Source organism: Neophocaena asiaeorientalis, unplaced genomic scaffold (genome assembly GCF_003031525.2).
Source record: "Neophocaena asiaeorientalis asiaeorientalis breed wild unplaced genomic scaffold, Neophocaena_asiaeorientalis_V1.1 scaffold18, whole genome shotgun sequence".
Lineage (NCBI taxonomy): Eukaryota > Metazoa > Chordata > Mammalia > Artiodactyla > Phocoenidae > Neophocaena > Neophocaena asiaeorientalis.
In genome coordinates, this window is record NW_020172444.1 from 1,337,675 (window position 1) to 1,361,451 (window position 23,777).

Sequence of the window (23,777 nt, forward strand, 5' to 3'; positions counted from 1 at the left end):
GCCTTACATTTAGGTCTTTAATCCATTTTGAGTTTATTTTTGTGTATGGTGTTAGAGAGTGTTCTAATTTCATTCTTTTACATGTAGCTGTTCAGTTTGCCCATCACCATTTATTGAAGAGACTGTCTTTTCTCCATTGTATATTCTTGAATCCTTTATCAAAGGTAAGGTGACCATATGTGCGTGGGTTTATCTCTGGGCTTTCCATCCTGTTCCATTGATCTATATTTCTCTTTTTGTGCCAGTACCATACTGTCTTGATTACTGTAGCTTTGTAGTATAGTCTGAAGTACAGAGGCTGATTCCTCCAGCTCCGTTTTTCTTTCTCAAGATTGCTTAGGCTATTTGGAATTTTTTGTGTTTCCATACAAATTGTGAAAGTTTTTGTTCTAGTTCTGTGAAAAATGCCATTGTTAGTTTGATAGGGATTGCATTAAATCTGTAGATCGCTTTGGGTAGTATAGTCATTTTCACAATGTTAATTCTTCAAATCCAAGAACATGGTATATCTCTCCATCTGTTTGTATCATCTTTAATTTCTTTCATCAGTGTCTTATAGTTTTCTGCATACAGGTCTTTTGTCTCCTTAGGTAGGTTTATTCTGAGGTATTTTATTCTTTTTGTTGCAATGGTAAATAGGAGTATTCCCTTAATTTCTCTTTCAGATTTTTCATCATCAGTGTATAGGAATGCAAGAGATCTCTGTGCATTAATTTTGTATCCTGTTGCTTTACCAGATTCATTGATTAGCTCTAGTAGTTTTCTGGTAGCATCTTTAGGATTCTCTATGTATAGTATCATGTCGTCTGCAAACAGTGAGAGCTTTACTTCTTCTTTTCTGATTTGGATTCCTTTTATTTCTTTTTCTTCTCTGATTGCTGTGGCTAAAACTTCCAAAAGTATGTTGAATAATAGTGGTGAGAGTAGGCAACCTTGTACCTGATTTTAAAGGAAATGCTTTCTGTTTTTCACCACTGACAATGATGTTGCCTATGGGTTTGTCATATATGCCCTTTATTATGTTGAGGTAAGTTCCCTCTATACCTACTTTCTGGAGAGTTTTTATCGTAAATGGGTGTTGAATTTTGTCAAAAGCTTTTTCTGCATCTATTGAGATGATCATATGGTTTTATTCAATTTGTTTATATGGTGTATCAATTTGATCGATTTGAATGTATTGAAGAATCCTTGCATTCCTGGGATAAACCCCACTTGATCATGGTGTATGATCCTTTTAATGGGCTGTTGGATTCTGTTTGCTAGTATTTCGTTGAGGATGTTTGCATTCATGTTCATCAGTGATATTGGCCTGTAGTTTTCTTTCTTTGTCACATCTTTGTCTGGTTTTGGTATCAGGGTGATGGTAGCCTCGTAGAATGAGTTTGGGAGACTTCCTCCCTCTGCTATATTTTGGAAGAGTTTGAGAATGATCAGTGTTAGCTCTTCTTTAAATGTTTGATAGAATTTGCCTGTGAAGGCATCTGGTCCTGGGCTTTTGTTTGTTGGAAGATTTTTAATCACAGTCCCAATTTCAGTGCTTGTGATTGGTCTGTTTATATTTTCTGTTTCTTTCTGCTTCAGTCTCAGAAGGTTGTGCATTTCTAAGAATTTGTCCATATCTTCCAGATTGTCCATTTTATTGGCATATAGTTGCTTGTAGTAATCATGATCCTTTGTATTTCTGCAGTGTCAGTTGTTACTTCTCCTTTTTCATTTCTAATTCTATTGATTTGAGTCTTCTCCCTTTTTTTCTTGATGAGTCTGGCTAATGGTTTACCAATTTTGCTTATCTTCTCAAAGAACCAACTTTTAGTTTTGTTGATCTTTGCTATTGTTTCCTTCATTTCTTTTTCATTTATTTCTGATCTGATCTTTATGATTTCTTTCCTTCTGCTAACTTGGGGGGTTTTTTTATTCTTCTTTCTCTAATTGCCTTAGGTGTAAAGATAGGTTGTTTATTTGAGGTGTTTCTTGGTTCCTGAGGTAGGATTGTATTGCTATAAACTTCCCTCTTAGAACTGCTTTTGCTGCATCCCATAGGTTTGGGGTCATTGTGTTTTCATTGTCATTTGTTTGTAGGAATATTTTGATTTCCGCTTTGATTTCTTCAGTGATCTCTTGTTTATTTAGTAATATATTGTTTAGCCTCCGTGTGTTTGTATTTCTTACAGATTTTTCCTGTAATTGATATCTAGTCTCATAGCATTGTGGTTGGAAAAGATACTTGGTATGATTTCAGTTTTCTTAAATTTACCAAGGCTTGATTTGTGACCCAAGATATGATCTGTCATGAATGTTCCATGAGCACTTGAGAAGAATGAGTATTCTGTTGTTTTTGGATGGAATGTCCTATAAATATCAATTAAGTCCATCTTTTTTAATGTATCATTTAAAGCTTGTGTTTCCTTATTTCTTTTCATTTTGGATGATCTGTCCATTGGTGAAAGTAGGATATTAAAGTCCTCTACTATGATTGTGTCACTGTCGATTTCCCCTTTTATGGCTGTTAGCATTTGCCTTATGTTTTGAGGTGCTCCTGTGTCTTTTAGTTGAGGCATTTAATCCATTTACATTTAAGGTAATTATTGATATGTATGTTCCTACTACCATTTTATTAATTGTTTTGGGTTTATTACTGTAGGTCTTTTCCTTCTCTGTGTTTCCTGCCTAGAGAAGTTCCTTTAGCATTTGTTGTAAAGCTGGTTTGGTGGTGCTGAATTCTGTTAGCTTTTGCTTTTTGTAAAGGTTTTAATTTCTCCATCAAATCTGAATGAGATCCTTGCTGAGTAGAGTAATCTTGGTTGAAGACTTTTCTCCTTCATCACTTTAAATATGTCCTGCCACTCACTTCTGGCTTGCAGAGTTTCTGCTGAAAGAGCAGCTGTTAACCTTATGGGGGTTTCCTTTTATGTTATTTGCTGTTTTTCCCTTGTTGCTTTTAATATTTTTTCTTTGTATTTAATTTTTGATAATTTGCTTAATATGTGTCTTGGTGTGTTTCTCCTTGCTTTTATCCTGTATGGGACTCTCTGTACTTCCTAGACTTGATTGACTATTTCCTTTCCCATAATAGGGAAGTTTACAACTGTAATCTCTTCAAATATTTTCTCAGTCCCTTTCTTTTTCTCTTCTTCTGGAATCCCTATAATTCTAATGTTGGTGCATTTACTGTTGTCCCAGAGGTCTCTGAGACTGTGCTCAGTTCTTTTCATCATATTTTATTCTCCTCTGTGGTAGTTATTTCCACTGTTTTATCTTGCAGGTCACTTATCAGTTCTTCTGCCTCAGTTATTCTGTTATTGATTCTTACTAGAGAATTTTTACTGTCATTTTTTGTGTTGTTCATCATTGTTTGTTTGCTCCTTAGTTCTTCTGGGTTCTTGTTAGACGTTTCTTGTATTTTCTCCATTCTATTTCCAAGATTTTGGTTCATCTTTACTATCATTACTCTGAATTCTTTTTCAGGTAGACTGACTATTTCCTCCTCATCTGTTTGGTGTGATGGGTTTTTACCTTGCTCCTTCATCTGCTGTGTGTTTCTCTGTCTTCTCATTTTGGTTAACTTACTGTGTTTGGCGTCTCCTTTTCGCAGGCTGAAGGTTTGTAGTTCCCATTGTTTTTGATGTCTGCCCCCAGTGGGTAAGTTTGGTTCAGTGGGTTGTGTAGGCTTACTGGTGGAGGGGACTGGTGCCTGTGTTGTGGTGGATGAGGCTGGATCTTGTCTTTCTGGTGGGCAGGACTGCATCTGGTGGTGTATTTTGGGGTGTCTGTGACCTTATTATGATTTTAGGTAGCCTCTCTGCTAATGAGTGGGGTTGTGTTCCTGTCTTGCTAGTTGTTTGGCATAGGGTGTCCAGCACTGTAGCTTGCTGGTCGTTGAGTGGTGCAGGGTCTTAGTGTTGAGATGGAGATCTCTGGGAGAGCTTTCGCCGTTTGTTATTACGTGGAGCCAGGAGGTCTCCGTTGGACCAATGTCCTGAACTCAGCTCTCCCACCTCAGAGGCACAGGCCTGACACCTGGCCGGAGCACCAAGACTCTGTCAGCTACACAACTCAGAACAAAAGGGAGAGAAAAAGAAAGAAAGTAAAAAATAAATAAAATAAAGTTATTGAAATAAAATATTTTTTTTAATTATTAAAAAGTAAAAAGTAATAAGGCTTCCCTGGTGGCACAGTGGTTGAGACTCCACCTGCCAATGTAAGGGACACAGGTTCGTGCCCTGGTCCGGGAAGATCCCACATGGTGCGGAGCAGCTAAGCCCGTACGCCACAACTACTGAGCCTGCACTGTAGAGCCCACAGGCCACAACTACTGAAGCCTGTGTACCTAGAGCCCATGCTCCACAACAAGAGAAGCCACCACAGTGAGAAGCCCGTGTATGACAATGAAGAGTAGCCCCCACTCACTGCCACTAGAGAAAAGCCCGCGCAGCAACTAAGACCCAACACAGCCAAAAATAAATAAATAAATTTATTAAAAAAAAATAAAAAGTAATAAAAGGAAAAAAAAGGTAAGAAAGAAGAGAGCAACCAAACCGAAAAACAAATCCACCAGTGATAACAAGAGCTATTCTAACAAATAGCTATGATAAAACAGCTATGATAGCTATTTTGTTATCAAATAGCTATGATAATAAAAACTATTCTAAAAAAACAAAGAAACACAAAAACGGACAGACAGAACCCTAGGACAAATGGTAAAAGCAAAGCTATACAGACAAAATCACACAAAGAAGCACACAGTCACAAAAAGAAAAAGGAAAGAAATATATATATTAAAAAAGAGGAAGAGAGCAACCAAATCAATAAACAAATCTACCAATGATAATAAACTCTAAATACTAAACTAAGATAAACGTAAAACCAGAAGCAAATTAGATGCAGAAAGCAAACCCCAACTGTAGTTGCTCCCAAGGTCCACCGCCTGAATTTTGGGATGATTAGTTGTGTATTCAGGTACTCCAGAGATGCAGGGTACATCAAGTTGATTGTGGAGGTTTAATCTGCTGCTCCTGAGGCTGCTGGGAGAGATTTCCGTTTCTCTTCTTTGTTCGCACAGCTCCTGGGGTTCAGCTTTGGATTTGGCCCTGCCTCTGCGGGTAGGTCGTCTGAGGGCTTCTATTCTTTGCTCAGACAGGATGGGTTAAAGGAGTGGCTGATTAGGAGGCTCTGGCTCACTCAGGCCAGGACGATGGAGGGGTATGGAATGCGAGGTGAGCCTGTGGCTGCAGAGGCCAATGTGACATCGCTGGATCACGGGACCCTGGCAGTGGCGGGCTGCACAGGCTCCCCGGAAGGGGGTGTGGATAGTGACCTGTGCTCGCTCACAGGCCTCTTGGTGACTGCAGCAGCAGCCTTAGCGTTTCATGCCCATCTCTCTGGTGTGTGCGCTGATAGCCGCGGCTCGCGCCCATCTCTAGAGCTCATTTAGGCAGTGCTCTTAATCCGCTCTCCTCGCACACCCTGAAACAATGGTCTCTTGCCTCTTAGGTAGTTCCAGACTTTTTACCGGACTCCCTCCAGGCTAGCTGTGGCACACTTGCCCCCTTCAGTCTGTGTTCACACAGCCAACCCCAGTCCTCTCCCTGGGATCTGACCTCAGCTCCTAGACCCCACCCGTCCCAGCTGGTGAGCAGACAAGGCTCTCGGGCTGGTGAGTGCTGGTCGGCACTGATCCTCTGTGCGGGAATCTCTCCGCTTTGCCCTCCGCACCCCTGTTGCTGCTCTCTCCTCCATGGCTCCGAAGCTTCCCCACTCCACCAAACGCAGTCTCCGCCCAAGAAGGGGCTTCTAGTGTGTGGAAACCTTTCCTCCTTCACAGCTCCCTCCCAGAGGTGCAGGTCCTGTCCCTATTCTTTTGTCTCTGTTTTTTTCTTTTTTCTTTTTCCCTGCCCGGGTACGTGGAGAGTTTCTTGCCTTTGGGGAAGTCTGAGGTCTTCTGCCAGCGTTCAGTGTGGTTCTGAAGGAGTTGTTCCACATGTAGCTGTATTTCTGATATATTTGTGGGGAGAAAGGTGATCTCCACATCTTACAACTCCGCCATCTTGAAGGTCTCTCCGCCATGCTCGCTTTTCTGTCAAATACGTTCTTCCATCATCTTTAGTATTTGTTTGGCCAAAAAGTTCATTTGGGTTTTTCCATAAGATGTTACAGAAAAATCTGAATGAACTTTTTGGCCAACCCAATGTAAAGACTGTGTGAAGAATAGTTGAGGGATAATTGATGTAATGTTTGTGTGGGGAGTAATCCTGTATTTTCATGTAGCATGGTGATAGAATAAGATGTTTTCTTCCCATATCAAATGGTGCTCACTCACTGAAGTCTCTTGGTCACTAATGAATTACATGAGGTTGAATGGCTTCAGAAAAATGACTGGTTCACCGTGTTGACAGATTCATGTCCTTGGTAGTAAAGGAAGTAATGCAGGTAAACTCTTGCTCTGGACCCTATTCTGACCAACCTCAAGGTGGGTGAAGTGGAAGGGGTCAGTGCAGCCACGGGCTGGCCTGTGGGAAGGTGGCCACTGCGGACCCTTAGAACTTCAGAGGTCCTGCCCGCCACAGAGGGGCTTCGGGCTGTCTGGTTTGTTCCCAGGATATTAGGAAGGGAAATTTCAAAAGGGTTCCTGACCCAGATGAAGTACCTCTCGAGGCAATAAGAGAATTTGCAGGTGGGATTGCTGGCCAGCTGGGAATCATCTTTGTGAAATTGTGGAGAATGGAAAGTTGCCCAGGACCTGGAGAGAGATTAATGTCCTCATTTCCCCCCAAAGAGGAAAGAAGGTGGAGTTCGGGAACTAACGACCACTGAACTTCACGTTGATCTTGAAAAAGAACTGTAGACTGCAAGATTCCAATGATGAGGTGAAACATTTTTTAAAGGATGTGATGATCATAAAAGTCAGCCAGGTTCATTAAGGACAAATTATGCCTCTGACTGCCTCTTATGATAGAGGAATCAGGAAATCCTGTAGGTGTGGCATATCCAGTTTTCACCAGGCATTTGTGAGAGTCATTCACAGTATTGTGGATGAGAAGGATTAATTTGGATCGGGTGATAGTACAATGAGGTGGATTCATAAACTCGTTAACAGTCATCCACAAATTGCTGACCTAGTAAACTCCTGGCAACTTCCTTACTGTGGGAGGTTTAATTAATTCATGAATGGCATATGCCAAATTATGTCCCCAAAGCCCATAGGTAAATTGTTTTTCTTGAATTTGTGACCCATTTTTCTATGGGCAGTTTCCCTTTTGAACTCATTATGTATTATGCATGTAAGAATTTGGGTGATACAACTCTTCTATAAGACTGTAATCCTAAAATGAGTTTTGAGCTCCAATACAGAAAACAGAGACATAACCATCTCCCTCTGCTGCAGGGGTAAAAGGGGCTGTGGGTGTTGGGTGGTAGATAGTAGGGTGGGTAGAGACCACCTTGTTTCCCATGGCATTGGTCCTCCCAAGGGTTAGAAGTAGGGATTATGGGAGCCTGACTTTCTGTCAATACCATTCAGGGCCCCACAAGTTTGTAATGAATCCTTGACTGAATTGAAAAACCCTGGAAACGATTGGAAGTTTTTAAAGTAGAGGAACAACATCATTGGTCAGATTTGTATTTTAGAAATATTGCTGTGGCTGCAATTTGGACAATGGATTTGATAGGGTAAAACTTTAAATAGAGAAACAAAAGATTATGCCAGTAACCCAGGTGAGAGATAATGGTAGTGGAGGGAATGAAGTAAAGTTGGGTGTATTTGAGAGAGATTTGGTAAGTAGAATTTACATGACTTGGTAGTAAATTGATTGTGGGGAAAGAGGGAGAGTAAGGAATCTAGAAGGGATGACTCCCAAGTTTCTGACTTGGACATCTGAGTGGGTCGTGGTAGCCTATATTGACATGAAAGACAGCTTAAAGAGAAGGCAGGAAAAGGATCAGTTTGGGCCATGAGGACTGTGGGACATCAAGTAGAGATGTCCCAGTAAACTAACAGAATATAACAGTAAAATTAATTTCTAAGATCGTAGCTGTGGTGATGAGCAGTTAAGGAGAGAGGTCTGGCTAAAGATACAACACTGAGTTTATTTCATTCCCTTTACATCCACCAAGTGAGACTCCACTCTAGACACCTTCCTTCTGTATAGAGATTCTTTTTTTTTCTTAAATTGAGGTATAATTGTGAGATAGCATTACATTTCAGGTGTACAAAATGATTCAATATTTGTATACATTGCAACGTGATCGCCATAATAAGTCTAGTTAACATCCATCACCGTACATGGTTACAAATTTTTTTTTTCTTGTGATGAAGACTTTTAAGATCCACAGTTGACCCTCTAACAATGAGGGCGTTAGGGGCACCAACCCTCTGTGCAGCTGAAAATCTGCATATAACTTATAGTTGGCCCTCTGCGTCCACGGTTTCTCCCAACCACGGATCATGTAGTACTGTAGTATTTACTGCTGAAAAAAATCCATGTGTAGTTGGATGCATACAGTTCAAACCCGTGTTCTTCAAGGGCCAACTGTATTCTCTCGGCAACTTTCAAGTACGCAGTACAGTGTTACTAAGTATGGTCACCGTGCTGTACATTACATCACCATGACATTTATTTTATAGCTAGAGGTTTGTACATTTTTAGTGATATTTTACTATATATCATTATCTCCTTAAGAGCCTAAGTGCCACTAAGCTCATGTACTTATTCAAACTGTTCTATCTACAGGATTCTCGTTCCATGCAATTATGACTGTAGTAAGTAAAGAATAAACACACCAGGGTCTCCTAGATATTTCAAAGCATTCTGCTTCATCGTTAATCATGGTAGTAGCCTGGTAAAATAGAAGTTTTATAAGTATCTCCTGAATGGTAATCTGCAATGCCTGTTAATTTACTTTAAGAGAAAATATGGTCTTAGAAATTCATTTTACTGTTATACTCTGCAGCCTTATAAATCACACTGTCTGGTGCATGAAAAATTAAAAAGAGCAATTGATACATTTTTCAACTTGTTAACATTTTTGAAACCAAACCAGATCCTAGACGTGACATTTTTGCATTGCTGTTGGAATTTCCATGCCCAGCGTCTATGTTCATTCTGTCCCATTATTTATTTTGGCTCCAGTGTTTGGCTTCTTCTTTGAAGTAGTTTGCTTTCAGTGTTTACAAAAGTGGACTCCCACAACCAAAGAAAGGATGGATAATGAGTCAGTCTGAAAGTGTTACAATTTTCGTTTGTAATGGAATAGGGTCACTCTACTATAATTAGTGATGTTGTGAAAGCAAGGCAGAACGCCTAGGCAGTGTCAATTACTTGGCTGTTTTCAGTATGCATATGGCATACACACACGTGGACACACACAAGATCCCCGGTGCCTTATTTTGGTAATACTCTACTTCTGAATTCCATTGTAAAAAAGAAAAAGATAGAGTACAGTTTTAATGAAATGCAGTGCGAATGAATGATTGCTGACTTAAAACTAGGTCTCTGTTAATGTGCTCGTGATTCTCTGTTAATACTGAGGTGGAAAGCTGTATTGCTTTTGTGGCAAGCATTGTGAAATGAAAGGGATACAATCAAGAGCCTTTTCCTTTTTATTGTCTGCCTTATGTATAAAATACTTGGATTTAAGTTGTAGCCCACTGTAAAATTAAGTATAAATTGTGATGCTGTGTATATTTTTGATACTTTATGGTTGAAGTTTTTTCTCTTTAAATTTTTGATTTTTTATGCTACATTATATACCTTCTTTCTGAAATATACAGTGGACTTACCCAGGGGCATTCAAATGGGGCACAGAACTCAAATTTTTCTTTCTGAATTAACAATATTCTAGTAGGAGCTTAATGAAAGTTTCTTGAATGAAATCAGTGAACACTTAGATAATGATTATTGATATAAATGCTGTGTTAGCAAATCATAAAAACAAAGTCATGCTTTTTCTGTTTGACTTTTTCTATCTCTAGACTTAACTTTGCCTGTGACAGAATCTTACAGTTTAAAAGATGGTCTTTGGAGTTAGGCTGACTGAGTTCAAATCTGAGCCATCAGTTTCTAACCATGTGGCCTTGGACAAGCTTTGAACTTCTTTAAATCTCAGTTCCGTCCTCTGTGAAGGGTTAACCCATATGGATTTTGTTAGCATTAAATGAGAGAATATGTGTAAAGCCTTCAGTGCCTTCATACAGTAAGTGCCTGTTAAGGATTAGCTATTATTCCATTGTATATATGTGCCACATCTTCTTTATCCATTCATCTGTCGATGGACACTTAGGTTGCTTCCATGTCCTGGCTATTGTAAATAGAGCTGCAATGAACATTGTGGTACATGACTCTTTTTGAATTATGGTTTTCTCAGGGTATATGCCCAGTAGTGGGATTGCTGGGTCATATGGTAGTTCTATTTTTAGTTTTTTAAGGAACCTCCATACTGTTCTCCATAGTGGCTGTATCAATTTACATTCCCACCAACAGTGCAAGAGGGTTCCCTTTTCTCCACACCCTCTCCAGCATTTATTGTTTCTAGATTTTTTGGTGATGGCCGTTCTGACTGGTGTGAGGTGATAACCTCATTGTAGTTTTGATTTGCATTTCTCTAATGATTAGTGATGTTAAGCATTCTTTCATGTGTTTGTTGGCAGTCTGTATATCTTCTTTGGAGAAATGTCTATTTAGGTCTTCTGACCATTTTTGGATTGGGCTGTTTGTTTTTTTGATATTGGACTGCATGAGCTGCTTGTAAATGAAAAGAAATGAAATTGAGTTATTTTTAGTGAGGTGGATGGACCTAGAGTCTGTCATACAGAGTGAAGTAAGTCAGAAAGAGAAAAACAAATACTGTATGCTAACACATATATATGGAATCTAAAAAAAAAAATGTAAAATTGATAGCTAGTGGGAAGCAGCCGCATAGCACAGGAGATCAGCTCGGTGCTTTGTGACCACCTAAAGGGGGTGGGATAGAGAGGGTGGGAGGGAGGGAGACGCAAGAGGGAAGAGATATGGGGATATATGTATAACTGATTCATTTTGTTATAAAGCAAAAACTAACACACCGTCGTAAAGCAATTATACTCCAATAAAGATGTTAAAAAAAAAAGATTAGATATTATTATTGTATCTGCCTCTTCAGCCTATACCCCACCTTCACACTACCCAGTAGGTTTATGTTTGTCCCTTAGATTGTGTTTTCTTCTTTAATCACTGATTCAGTGCCATCTTAGAATGTTTTGCCTGATTTTTTTTCACCTTTCTGTTAAAACTTTCCCATAGTTTTTGTGGGTCATGAGTCTTATCTCTTGTTTCGGTGAACACTGACATTCTACTGAAGTTCATCAGTTCCCTAACTAGACCTCCACGCATCTTTGGTTCTTTGGAATATTTTACCTTGCAGGGGATGTTGCTCTACATATATCCTCTCTTCCTCCCTCCCCTCTAAAACAAGCCTTCCATTGAGTTTATTTGTAGAGCATGTTTGGTTCCTTTTTTGAGTTACTTTGCAGAAAGTAAATTAAGCCATGGAACCATCATACACATACCTCATACCAGAGCTTCTCTTCCTCTTAAGCGCTAATTTGAAAGCTTATCTTAAAGAACCTGCCCCTCTTGGGAATTCTCTGGTGGTCTAGTGGTTAGGACTCTACACTGTCACTGCTGAGCGCCTGGGTTCAATCCCTGGTTGGGGAACTAAAAATCCCAGAAGCCGCATGGTGCGGCCAAAAAAAGAAAAAGAATCTGCCCCTCTTTAGAAGATCCACTATTTCTAACCAAATTCAACTGTATTTATGTTTTATTTCTTTTTTTCCTCTTTGTCTTTTTTTTCCTCTTTCCATTATACCCCATTCTTTAAGATGTGGATGAATGCCTGGAACCAGATATCTGCACAAATGGTACTTGCTCCAACCTCGAAGGATCCTACATGTGTTCATGCCACAAGGGCTATACCCCAACTCCAGACCACAAGCACTGTAAAGGTAAACACTGTGATCAGATGTCTCATTTTTATTTGAACTGCACTTAAAAACATATTAGAGTAACTAGCCTTCAAAAAGGGAAACATACTACCTGTCATTTATTTTGATTGAGCTTCTTGGAGCACATTCTGGTTGGCATCTTTGAAAGTGACTCCTCATGGTGATTAAATACAGACCCTATCTGTTTACATAGAGGAAAACAGTGTTTTTTTAGAGAACATCTGTAAACCACAGATCTATTTTGTTTTTTCCAGTTATAAAAACAAGACATGCAGTTGTACAACTCTGTGAATATACTAAAAACTATTGAATTGTACACTTTACATAGATGAATTATGTGGTGTGTGATTTTTATTTCAATACAATTGCTATTAAAAAACATGCATCTGCTATACGAAATGTGGCAAATGCAGAAAGGTAAAAAAGATAAAGTAATAATCTTTCCACCTCATTTGTGGATATTCGTATCTCATGGATATTTTATATCATTATGTTCTGTGTACAGTTTTCTATCTACTTTTTTGTCATTTAATAGTATGTCATGAGCATTTTACATTTCATTAATAACTCTTTTCAAACGTTAGTTTTAAAGGCAGTGTAATGTCCCGGTGCATCGCTGTGTCACCATTTTCTTGCTGTTCTTCAGGTGTTGAACAACATACTTTTTCCAGCTTCTGATTATTATGTAAAAATAAAACCTAACAGGCATCTCTTTAAAAAATAAACCTTTGCCTGAATTTTCGGATAACTTCCTTATTTATAAAAGTGGAATAATCAGGCAAAATGTTCTGTGTTTAACTATTAAAGTGGAAGAACACTAATTTCTAATTTTAAAATGTGTGTTTCTTTTACTTCTAAAAGATTTAATATGTATTTTATGTGCTAATTTCCTAAACACTTCTAATTATTAAACACTTATTTCATACCTCTGTTAAACATTTATATTTCCTCTTTTGTAAATTTGTTAATATCTTTTCCCATTAATCAAGTTTTTAAGTCAATGTGTATGAACACTTTATATATAGGATATATATATATAAACCTATGTACAGTGTGTATATTTAACGTATACCATTTTCTTTAGAATATCAGTGTAATTTGTCCAAGGTTTTGCTAATTTTTTAAATAATTTTTTAAGAAGTTTTCATTTTTTCTGTGGTTAAATCTATGGATTGTTTCCCTTCTGCTATCTTCCATCACTTTTATACGTAAAAGCATGCTCTTTCAAAGGGAGAAAGAGGAAATAAGTAAAAAAATTTTTCTTTACTGTCTCAATGAAAGTGAAGGATCTAGGGTAGTGGTTAATTTATCACTGTGGTAGGGAAGCAGTAAACAGTTACCCTACTACTGACCTGTAAGAATTGAAGCATCTTCCACTGGCGGTAGGGAATTCACAGACGTCTGAATTTGCCGCCTTACTCCTTCCATACAGCAAAATACTATCCACTCCCAGGAGAGTGTATGAAGTAGGCACATCTCCCTTTTCTCCTGGTCCTTTCCCACATGCGCAGCTTTCCTTCTGACTCCTTAAGCTGGGCATCTCCTCAGAAAAAGTTAAACATGAGAATCACTTGAAAGGTATTATATCTTCCTTACATACAGGACTAATGGTGGCTGAAGGTCTCAGCATTAGAAGCCATTGTTAATCTTTATTTGATTGCTGTATCTGGTTTATTGCCTGTCATGTTACTTTCTCTTCCCAGTCTGCCTGCTTCTTCTCATCTGCTTATTCATAAAAACCCTTGTAATCGGCCCGTACTTCATATTCCAAATTTGTCCCCACTGCTTTCTTCAGTTTGCAATCTCTGTCCCATCCAAGTGATGTCACAACTGCCCTGGGTATATTCTGTGCTTATTTTGACTCAAGTACTTGCTCATAATTATCCTGCCCTGCACACCGATCTTCTTCCTCACTACTGACCTGAATCCTGGCTCTTCCAGGGATTCACTATACCACCTTGGATAAATAATCTCAGGTTTCCTGATATCACGTCATCCCTAAAATTCGAGGATTGGGCTCTCTAGAGGGAAAATGCCCAAAGTAAACACATGTTGGATGAATGACTCATTACCACCGTCTTCCTCTTGGCATTGCCCTCCCAGATGAGCCTGCTCCTCTCTAGTCAGTCTCCCTACTACCTGAGAATTCACACCATCAGCCGATGCCACCCCTAGGAACACTTGTATTTTCTAGTCTCTGGGGCACTCTGCTGGGCTGCTGCAGAAGCTTCTATTCATCCTTCCTTTCCTTCCTCTCAAGTGTATGAAGGAACCAACATGTTCCAGCCACTGCGTATGTTACCAAGAGGCTGAAATCTCTCAAAGAACTATTACTCATTGGAAGAGATGCAAACCTGCATCAGATAATTGGAGACAGTGAAGTACTAAGTGATGAAAGTTAAGTTGTCAGTGATGTCATGTGAATGTCATGTACTCCTGACATTATGTGAGGACCAAAGCACTTTACCTCTGTGCTATTCTTTCCAAATACCTGTAACCCCTGTCTTAATCATGAGAAAAACATCAGACAAGTCCAAATTGGGGACATTCTGTGGAATTCTGGCCCATATCCTCAAGGCAATTGACGTTGTCAAAACAAGGAAAGACTGACTGGAGAGATGAGACACCTGCATATAATGTGTTCCCCTGGATTGGATCCTGGAACAGAAAGAGGACCTGCATAGAAAAACTGGTGAAATCCAAATAAGTCTGGAGTTTCGTTTTTTTTTTTTCTTTTAAAAGGCAGTATGTCATATTCTAGCTGTGATACTCTGAAGCTGTGTTAGCTTGGATAAGTTATCTCATTTCGCCAGGGCTTACTTGCTCATCTGCAAGAAGGTAACAATGATGGCATCTGTGAGGGTTGATGTGAGGATTGCATGAGATAATATAGGGTAATGAGATATCAGAGATAATACATGGAGAATGAGATATAAGGCAGGGGCAGAGCATGACATTTTGTGGTAGATGTTGTTATTCACCGAATAATAGGCATGTACAAAGTTCTGCTGAAGCCAAGAAGTGTGTGACTAATTCAGATTGCATGCTTCTGGGAAGGCTTTGCAGAGGTGTCGCTATTTGAACTTGGTCTTAAAATATTGAATACAGGGGGGAGAAAACCTTAGCAGGCAGAGGAAACAGCACCGCATTGACTGTGTCTTCACCTCACTCAATGTACTGACAACTCTTTTCAGGTTGTAAATACATTATCTAGTGTATTAATCCATTACTTATTTGTATCTTTGTATTTCTTTGTACATTTTAGTGCTGTATGTACTAAATGTATAGATACCCTAGAGATAGTCTCTATTTTAACTCTGAGCAGGACTTATCACAGTAATATGGGCAAAAAGTCCCTTAAAGAAATACCTTTTGGGACTTCCCTGGTGGCACAGTGGTTAATAATCTGCCTGCCAATGCAGGGGACACGGGTTCGAGCCCTGATCCGGGAAGATCCCATATGCCACAGAGCACCTAAGCCCGTACGCCACAACTAATGAGCCTGCGCTCTAGAGCCCAAGAGTCACAACTACTGAAGCCCACACGCCTAGAGCCCGTGCCCCGCGAAAAGAGAAGCCACCACAATGAGAAGCCCACACACCGCAATGAAGAGTAGCCCCTGCTCGCCGCAACTAGAGAAAGCCTGCGTGCAGCAGCAGACCCAACGCAGCCAAAATAAAAATAAAACAATAAATTGATTAAAAAAACCAAACAAACAAATACCTTTTGTGAGGAATAATATTTTCTGTTCATCTCTTGGCACAAGAGAGAGAAGACATTTGTCCTGCATGCCTATTTTATTAGAAAGTATTCTTCTGTCATAGGAATTTTGTCCCTCATCAGAAAAGAAAAAATGCTTTTTAATGTGTAGAATTATGCTGCCTCTGTTCCTGTGTCCTTTTAAAGACCCAAAGATCACCTCATTCAAGATAACAGAGTTGCCTCGAGTTTTTCCAAATATGTGTATCATTACTTGTAATGAATTACTTCTGACAGTCTTCCCAACATAAATGAGTAACTTATGTAAGATGTCTGGTGTATCCTGACAGTACTTGGAATGGAGGGTATAGTCTTGCAAACATCTTCACATGGGAATGCTTAATTTTTCATCTTCTTTGAGAAAGTCAAAAAGAGGCCAAAGCATTAAAAATGTTGTCAGACATTACGTGAGATCCAACCAGCTACATGAGCTATTGTTGGTCTTAAATTCTTGAACTGACGTCTCAAGTATTTTATAGAATGTGCTGAAAGAAAACATGGTGTGGGCTCGTCTTTGCTGTCAACCACTTGAAAAGCTAGTAGACTGAGAATGCTGGAAAGGTGTAAAATCATTCGTAAGACAAAATTCTTACTTAATTTCTCTATTGGTAGTCAGCAGTTGGCAGCCAGGAATTATATGTAAACAAAAGGGATCAACTTCACAATAAGTGAAACAAAAGTTTCTAGTAAACTCAAGTAATTTCTGCAAGAAATTAAATCAGAAACAAATTTCTGAACTCCAATTACATTAATAGTCAATGTGAGCTTTTTCAGGAAGCATAACCTGACACCTTGCTTGCATGAAGATAAAATTCAAAAGGTTAATGCCTCACTAGAGGTTAAGAAATGCAACTTTGCTCAGGAAGCAGGTAATTGTCAGTGATACTTGAGGGAAAGGACTGTGCAGTTAATTGAGTTCTCCTGGCAAAAACTTGTGGATGCAAGGGGGGAAAGTGGTGGAAGAGGGGCGTGGTGGTGGGATGAATTGGGAGGTTGGGATTGACATGTGTACACTAATATGTATAAAATGGATAACTAATAAGAACCTGCTAGATAAAAAAATTTTTTAAAACCTTGTAGATGCATTTTAAGTAACAGGATATTTTCAGAAGGAAGCACTAATCAGACATTGATCTTTAGGATGTGATTTCCTTAAAACAAGTTCTGCTCTTTTAAAATCAGGACTCCTCTCTCCCACCCTGAGTACCGGGCTGGTGTGTTTTCATCCATTGTCTCCACTAATCCTCACAGCAGACCTGTGGTGGAGGTGGTGAAGCTCAATCCTTCCATATTTTAACGATCATAAACTCTTACAAACTGACTAGCTCTTCAGCAGAACATTCTGAGGCTGTGTCCTCATAGAGAAGGCAAGACAGCACTATCTAATTAGATCAGACCAACCTGACAGCCAAACAAAAGCGTTTAGAAAACACGCGCTGCTTCTACCACAAGTGTTCAAGGTATTGAGGAGGCCAGGCTTTTCTTCATTCGTGTAAACTTATAAAGAATTATGTTCTTTCTCAGTCAAGAGCTCTATGTTTATTCAAGGCATTTGAAAAAAAGTCCTCACTCATCACTTTCTCCTTAGACATTCCAACATCTATCATCAAAACATCATGCCTCTTGGCTTTCCTTGTTACTTTGAGAATGAGCTCAGTGTCCTTTAACACAACTGTTTGACCTTATACTTTTCCAGGTTCTTCTAGTACAGTAGAAATCTCTATTTCCTCCCATAACTGCCTCCATTATGGTTTTGTTTTGTAAATTCTTGGGAGAGTTTTAATTCTGCCTTTTTTTCTGCCTTCTACAGGTCTGCAAACTGCCTCGTAGCCATTTGTGCTGAGGTTCTTTCTTTTTTCAACTCTAAAATATTTCATATTGTGTTTGTGCTATATCCAAAGTATGAGAGAGAGAGAGATGGCAAAGAGCTTGATGTTGTATTGAAAACAATTTTACTTCATCATAAATTTATCATCTATTTGTAATTATTTCTTTTCTACAGTTCAGCATACTGAGGTTGATGGCTGGTACACCGGTGGGCTGATTCAAACTAAAATGTAGAGTGCCTCACCTAGGAGAAGTACTATTATTTTTGTGATAATAACCCCAGAATGCATTGGAAAGGGCAGAGCCTTTTTTTCTGCTTATTAAAAAGTTTCTCTTGTGGTTCATGCCTTAAAAGGCCAGCCTGGAAATGGAAGGCTTTGAGGGCAGCAGCTTGGTTTACAGTCTCAAACTTTAGCTAATGGGGTGTTTAGATATAAGAACTAATGTAAACAATTGTCATTGTGTTTACAGATGTTGACGAATGTCAGCAAGGGAATCTGTGCATAAACGGGCAGTGCAAGAACACCGAGGGTTCCTTCAGGTGTACCTGTGGGCAGGGCTACCAGCTGTCAGCAACAAAAGACCAGTGTGAAGGTAGGAGTGTAGCACCATGAACTACTGTGATTGCAGTCTAAGGCACGTGCCTACAAAAAAATGTGCACTCAGTAAAGTGAGTGGGTTTTGAGAAGCTACCTACGTGATTGTTTTATTGTGCCAGAAATCAAGGGACTTACACTTAAGTCAGGAAAGTCGATGAAACAGGATGGGAAAAGTCTAAATTTGAAAACTAAGGTATTAGTGGTCAGTGGCTGGGCATTACTATTGGAAAGAAAAATGGTTACTCTGTGTAATTCCTTACTTGCAGAAAATCAATTGTATTAAAATCATTTGAAAGTTTCACCTAATAGGATTAACACTTAGAAGCGAATTATGTCAGCCTGGTATTATGTTTTGGAATATTAATGATCTAGTTTTTGTATGCATTGAGTTTTTTAAAATTCTTACTTTAAAAAAAATAATCACTAAACAAGACTTTTCAGGAAGACTGAAATAGCATCCCCCTTATACTCAGGGATAAAGTTTGTGAAATATACCCTGTTCCTACAGGTGATAGTGAGGATTTTGGACCTCACTGGGGTTGACCTTAGACTCAAAAAAAGTATTTTTCTTCATTGAACTTCATACAGAATTACAGATTGGCCCTTCAACAACACACGTGTGAACTGCATGGGTCCATTTATACACAGAGTTTTTTCAGTGAATACTTAGTAGAGCACTACACGATCTGTGGTCAGTTGAATCCTCAGACGCAGAGCTGTGGAGACAGAAGACCAACTGTCAGGTTAAATGCAGATTTTTGGCTGTGTGGTGGTGGCCCCCCCAACCCCCTCATTGTTCAAGGGTCAACTGTACTTCACTTCCCAACATGTATATGCTTCCTGAGCTTGAAAATACTATGGTATCACCAGTGACAAGCACAAGTGTCCAGAGTTCCTGAAAAGAAATGTCATTTAAACATCATTTATTTAAGAATACACATTGTACTTGATCAGTTGTTTTATTATAGGGAAACAAATCATATCCATGTCTGTATGTAAACTTTAGATATTTAATACGTAGAAAGGTCTCCTGAGGTAGTGCTATAAAAGAGACAATGTATGGTGGTCCTACAAAGGGATCTACCAATATTATCATAACCTTCTTCAATTATCCCTTTCTAGAACAAAGAGAGTCATTACAATACCTAATCTAGAGGTGAAGAATGATCAAACACACACAAACACACTCATATACACACATAAATTAAGTAATTTGTTCTAGATTCTAGTCCCTCTCAAAGTTTTTATACTTTATTTAATGAATCCTGACCTTTACAGTGTGTGTGATAAGGGTAGACGTCCACTCATAATAAGGCTGTCGTGTTCATAGTCCTTCCTTTTGAAGAGCCAGTGATGTCACTCCTAGAGATAAGTCAGACACAGGAGAATCACCCACCAGGTTAGACATAGGGGCAAACCAATGTTAGGTGCTAAATGCCAGGATACTCAGAATGATGCTATAAAGCAGAGTAGGATAGAACAGTGCTGTAGGGTCCCTGTGGTGTTAACTCTTGCAGAATCACATTGCCAGAAGTAGATACACATACGCAAAATGTGATGAATAAAGTTGATCAGCAAACAACATGAAATAAGTGCCTGCTGATTGTTGAAACACTAGGTCATCTAAGGAGTCAAAAAAGATGTGGTAGACAGAGGCCCTGCCTCAGGAAAGTCAGGATCTGATGGTGAAGGTAAATGATGGAATACATGCAGTATATTATCATGCCTTTTATGTGTGGATATGATGCAGGCACGTGTGTGAGCCTGAGCTCAGGATTGCGGTTACAAAACAAATCATCTCTAAGCAGAGGATGTGTGTGTCAAGCAAGAGAGATTCAGAAGCAATGTAGGCATCAAATGGGCTGAGAGCCCATTTGAAGGACCATTAGATTTGCCCAGAAAATCACTGAGAGAGAGAGAAGGTGGAAGCCTGATTGCTAGGGGTCTAAAGGGTAAATTACTGAAAAAGAATTGAAGACCTTCACGCCATGACACTTTTCAATCAGGGGGGTCAGCAAACTTCTTCTGTAAAGGGCCAGATAGTATATGAATGTGTGGTGCTATTTTCCAATAAAACTTTATTTATTTATAATAATAGGCAGTGGTGGGCTGTAGCTTGCTGACCCCTGCTTTAGACTATCACAGGCCTTAGTGCTTTTAAACTCAGAGTGTTAAACTTGAACTTATAGAAGGAATTCCAAGAAGCTTCATTGTGATTCCCAGATTACAGCCAAGTATTTGCCCCTCATCAGTGACCAGTGGAATTAATATGTACAGATTCTTAGCTCACTGCTTAAAATTTTAAGCTCATCTGGTTTTCCCTACAGGGATATTAATGAGTGACTTTTTACTAGAGGTCAGTTTGAATCACATAATGAAAATTCTAAATTAATTAGAAACCAGATAGTTTATAGACCTCCCTTACATGAATGATTAAAAACTCACTTTTAAAGCACCACTTCTAAGTTTCTTTTTACTCTCTTGCTCATAGATATTGATGAATGCCAGCACCGTCATCTCTGCAGTAATGGGCAGTGCAGGAACACGGAGGGCTCCTTCCGCTGTGTTTGTGACCAGGGTTACAGAGCGTCCGCCCTTGGAGACCATTGTGAAGGTGAGAATTGCTCTTGATTGCAGAATCATAAAATGTGAGAATCAGGATCAGGGAAATCTGGACATCATCCTGGCCTCTGTCCTTGACCCCATACTTTGGACTTCACAGTTGAGGACACGAGGTCCCTGCAAGATATTTTCCCCATGGTCACACAAATAGTGCCAAGAAGTGCATAGAATCAAGGTTTTCCTTACACTACTCAGAGCAGTTATGCCAGAAGAATTATGCCAGCTAAATGAATAAAGAATCAGTTTAACTTTTCTCAGCTGTGGATGGTTTATCCTGGGTGTATAGTTCTGTATAGCATCCACTGGGATGCAGGACCAGTGGTACCAATGATCCAAGTAAGTAAAGACAAGTTAATTTTCCAGAAAAATGTAAAGTTTCTAAAGCCAGACTTTAATTCAACTTTGAGCTTTTCACATAAAATATTTCTTCAAGATAACCCATGTATATAGCATTTGTGAGCTGTTAACCACTTTCACTACCTGCCTTGGCTCAGAACCCCTTTGGGTGGTCAGAGCTGCTGAAGCTGCCTGTCACCAGCCTGTCACTTGTGAATTCTCTGTGTTCACTGTGTGTTTTTCCCACTCATCTGCTGATTTGCTGCATTTAGACCCTGTCAGTTATGAAAGCAGAAATGTGAACATGGCAGGGTTTGCCTCACATGGCGAGGTGGTGTCTGCTTGAGGGTCTGAACCCCACCTTTGATAGAAGAGAATGAGCTTTTCAGTGATTGGTTTTGTGGCACATACTTCAGTGGCCCCAGATACTTTTGGACTTTTCAGTCCCATTGGTTGGGAAAGATCAACTGTATTGTATCCTTCTCTTCTGACCAGAGAACTTGGCTCAAACAGTCACAACCTGTCTGGAGGGCAATTGGTACCGTTTCAGAGGTGTTAAAATGTACATTATTGTTGAATCAGTGGGCCATCTTCTAGGATTTTATCCTAAGGTAACAACGTTTTTCAAAGGGTTAATACAACCGGTGAAAAGTTGTAATCAACATACCTATTGAAAAAATAGGCAAATGATCAAGTGATAAGTCATAATAACAATAATAATTGGTTGTCTGAAAACTATGGATGGGGAACTCTATGATTCAACATAGTGGCAATGCAAGATGGAAGAGGCAGTCGTGTTTCTGGGAGCCAGTCATGGAAGAATCTATTCTAGAAGTAAGTAGGTGGTAGGGCACATGCTAAGGCACTGAAAACCTACACTGACCACCAGTATGTTTTTTGCCCTAATTCCTGGCCTAGCCAAGAGGATAACCAGGCCATTGACTAAGTCTTGGGTAATGGGTGCTTATTATAGGACATGTTCCTCTATTTTGGCTGTTTTAATATGTAACCATTTCACCAGAAGTCCAATATTTTTATTCTAAAACCATCCATTTCAAGAAAAGCCAAATAAAAACGTTTCCCCAGCTTCCTTGGTATTATTAATATATATGTTCCATTAGAAAGCTTCTTTTTAAGTATATAATCAGACTCTTTTCAAGTCAGGACTAATTTCCCTAGTGTCTTAGGTTATAAATAGGACTGGAGTCCAGTCAATTAATTCAGAGCTCCCTTTGAAACGATATTAGCACTTCAGCCTGCTAATTCCCAGCCAGCACTGTTTCTGACCCTTCCCAGTCTTATGCAGCCGTAATTAACTGAGCTGTGACGGCTCACTTATCTTTCACGGCTGTGGGAGGAAGAGCCATCTTTCTTGTTGGCATTTCTATTTACATGTGTAATTTTCCTCTTCTAACTCTGGCAGAGACTTGTTTTCTCGCAGCGTTATCCTGCAGTCCTGCTGGCCTTCTCGTGGAGTCAGAATCCCAGGCATTGTGCTGATTTCTGTGGGCAACGTATGCCAGCACACTCAGTAGCCACTCAGTCTGTGATTCTGGGTGGCCTCAGTTGTCCTGGTTATTAGAGATCTTGGCATCTCAGCCTTCAAAGGCTCTGCCTCTCTGACTTGTTTTCCCTCCAGGCACAGTCTCTGCTTCCATACCTACCTTGGCACCTTCCCCAGCCCCTTGCTGTGGTTGCTCCATGCTAGTCCCTTGCAAAGCCTGAGAAGAGGATTCATGATTTACTCTGTCTTCCTATGGCCCTTCTCTGTTGGTCATTTCTTTGCAGACCAAATCGAAAAAGGGAAGAAGTGCTAGTATTTCTTACCTTCTGACATTTCTTTCCAAGTCAGAGTCATCCATTTATTCATTTATGCATTCATTCAACAAAAATTTGAGGGTCAAGGATGTGCCAGGCACTGTTCTAGGTACAGGATGTACAGCAATAAACCAAACAGACAAAAAGTCCTGCCCTCGTGGAGCTTACATTTTAGTGAGGGAGATAACAATAAAAATGATAAATAAATAAACTATATAGTTTGTTAAATGGCAGTAAATGTTAAGGGGAAAATTAAAGTGGGGTACATGGGGGGTGCGGAGGGAGGGAGGGAGAGTGATGGTCTTAAATAAGTAGGCAAGCAGAGGTTAGCCTGAGATGATGGCATTTGATTATTTCTGGGGGAGTGTTCCATGAAAAGGCTTTGTGGAGGAGATTAAGAGCTTGACTTGGGCATTTTCAGTTTGTGTTGCCTACAGTGGGTATCCACATGAAGATATCCGAAAGACAATTGGACCTATGTGTTTGGAATTCAGGGGTGAGTTCTGAGCTGGGATACATCAGCATGTAGACAGCGTTTAAAGCCGTGAAGTTGGATGGGATCACCAAGGGAGTGAATGTAGCTAGAAGAGAGAAGTTGTCCAAAGACTGAGTCCTTGTCCCTCATTTATTTAGAAGTGAGGAGGTGATAAGGAACAAGCAGAGGGGATTGAGAAAAAGTGGCAAGTGAAGGAGCAAAACCAGAATCCAAGAGAACATTTCAAAGAGGGCGTGATGAGCTTGTGGCAAACATTGCTGCTAGGCAAGATGAGGACCAAAAGTTGACCATGGCATCTAGCCAGGTGGAGGTCCTTGGTGACTGCCAAAGCAGTCTCAGTGGAGAG

At 39.7% G+C, this 23,777-nt stretch overlaps 1 protein-coding gene across 6 annotated transcripts in view; it reads left to right on the forward strand.

Annotated features, from left to right (window-relative positions):
• Positions 1-23,777, forward strand: part of LTBP1 (latent transforming growth factor beta binding protein 1) — a 417,473-nt gene that overhangs the window by 306,915 nt on the left and 86,781 nt on the right. For all 6 annotated transcript variants that reach the window (XM_024732194.1, XM_024732185.1, XM_024732205.1 and 3 more), the window contains 3 exons: positions 11,852-11,974; positions 18,032-18,154; positions 20,651-20,773. In XM_024732194.1, coding sequence (XP_024587962.1) covers positions 11,852-11,974; positions 18,032-18,154; positions 20,651-20,773 — 369 coding nt within the window. The remainder of the gene's footprint in view (positions 1-11,851; positions 11,975-18,031; positions 18,155-20,650; positions 20,774-23,777) is intronic.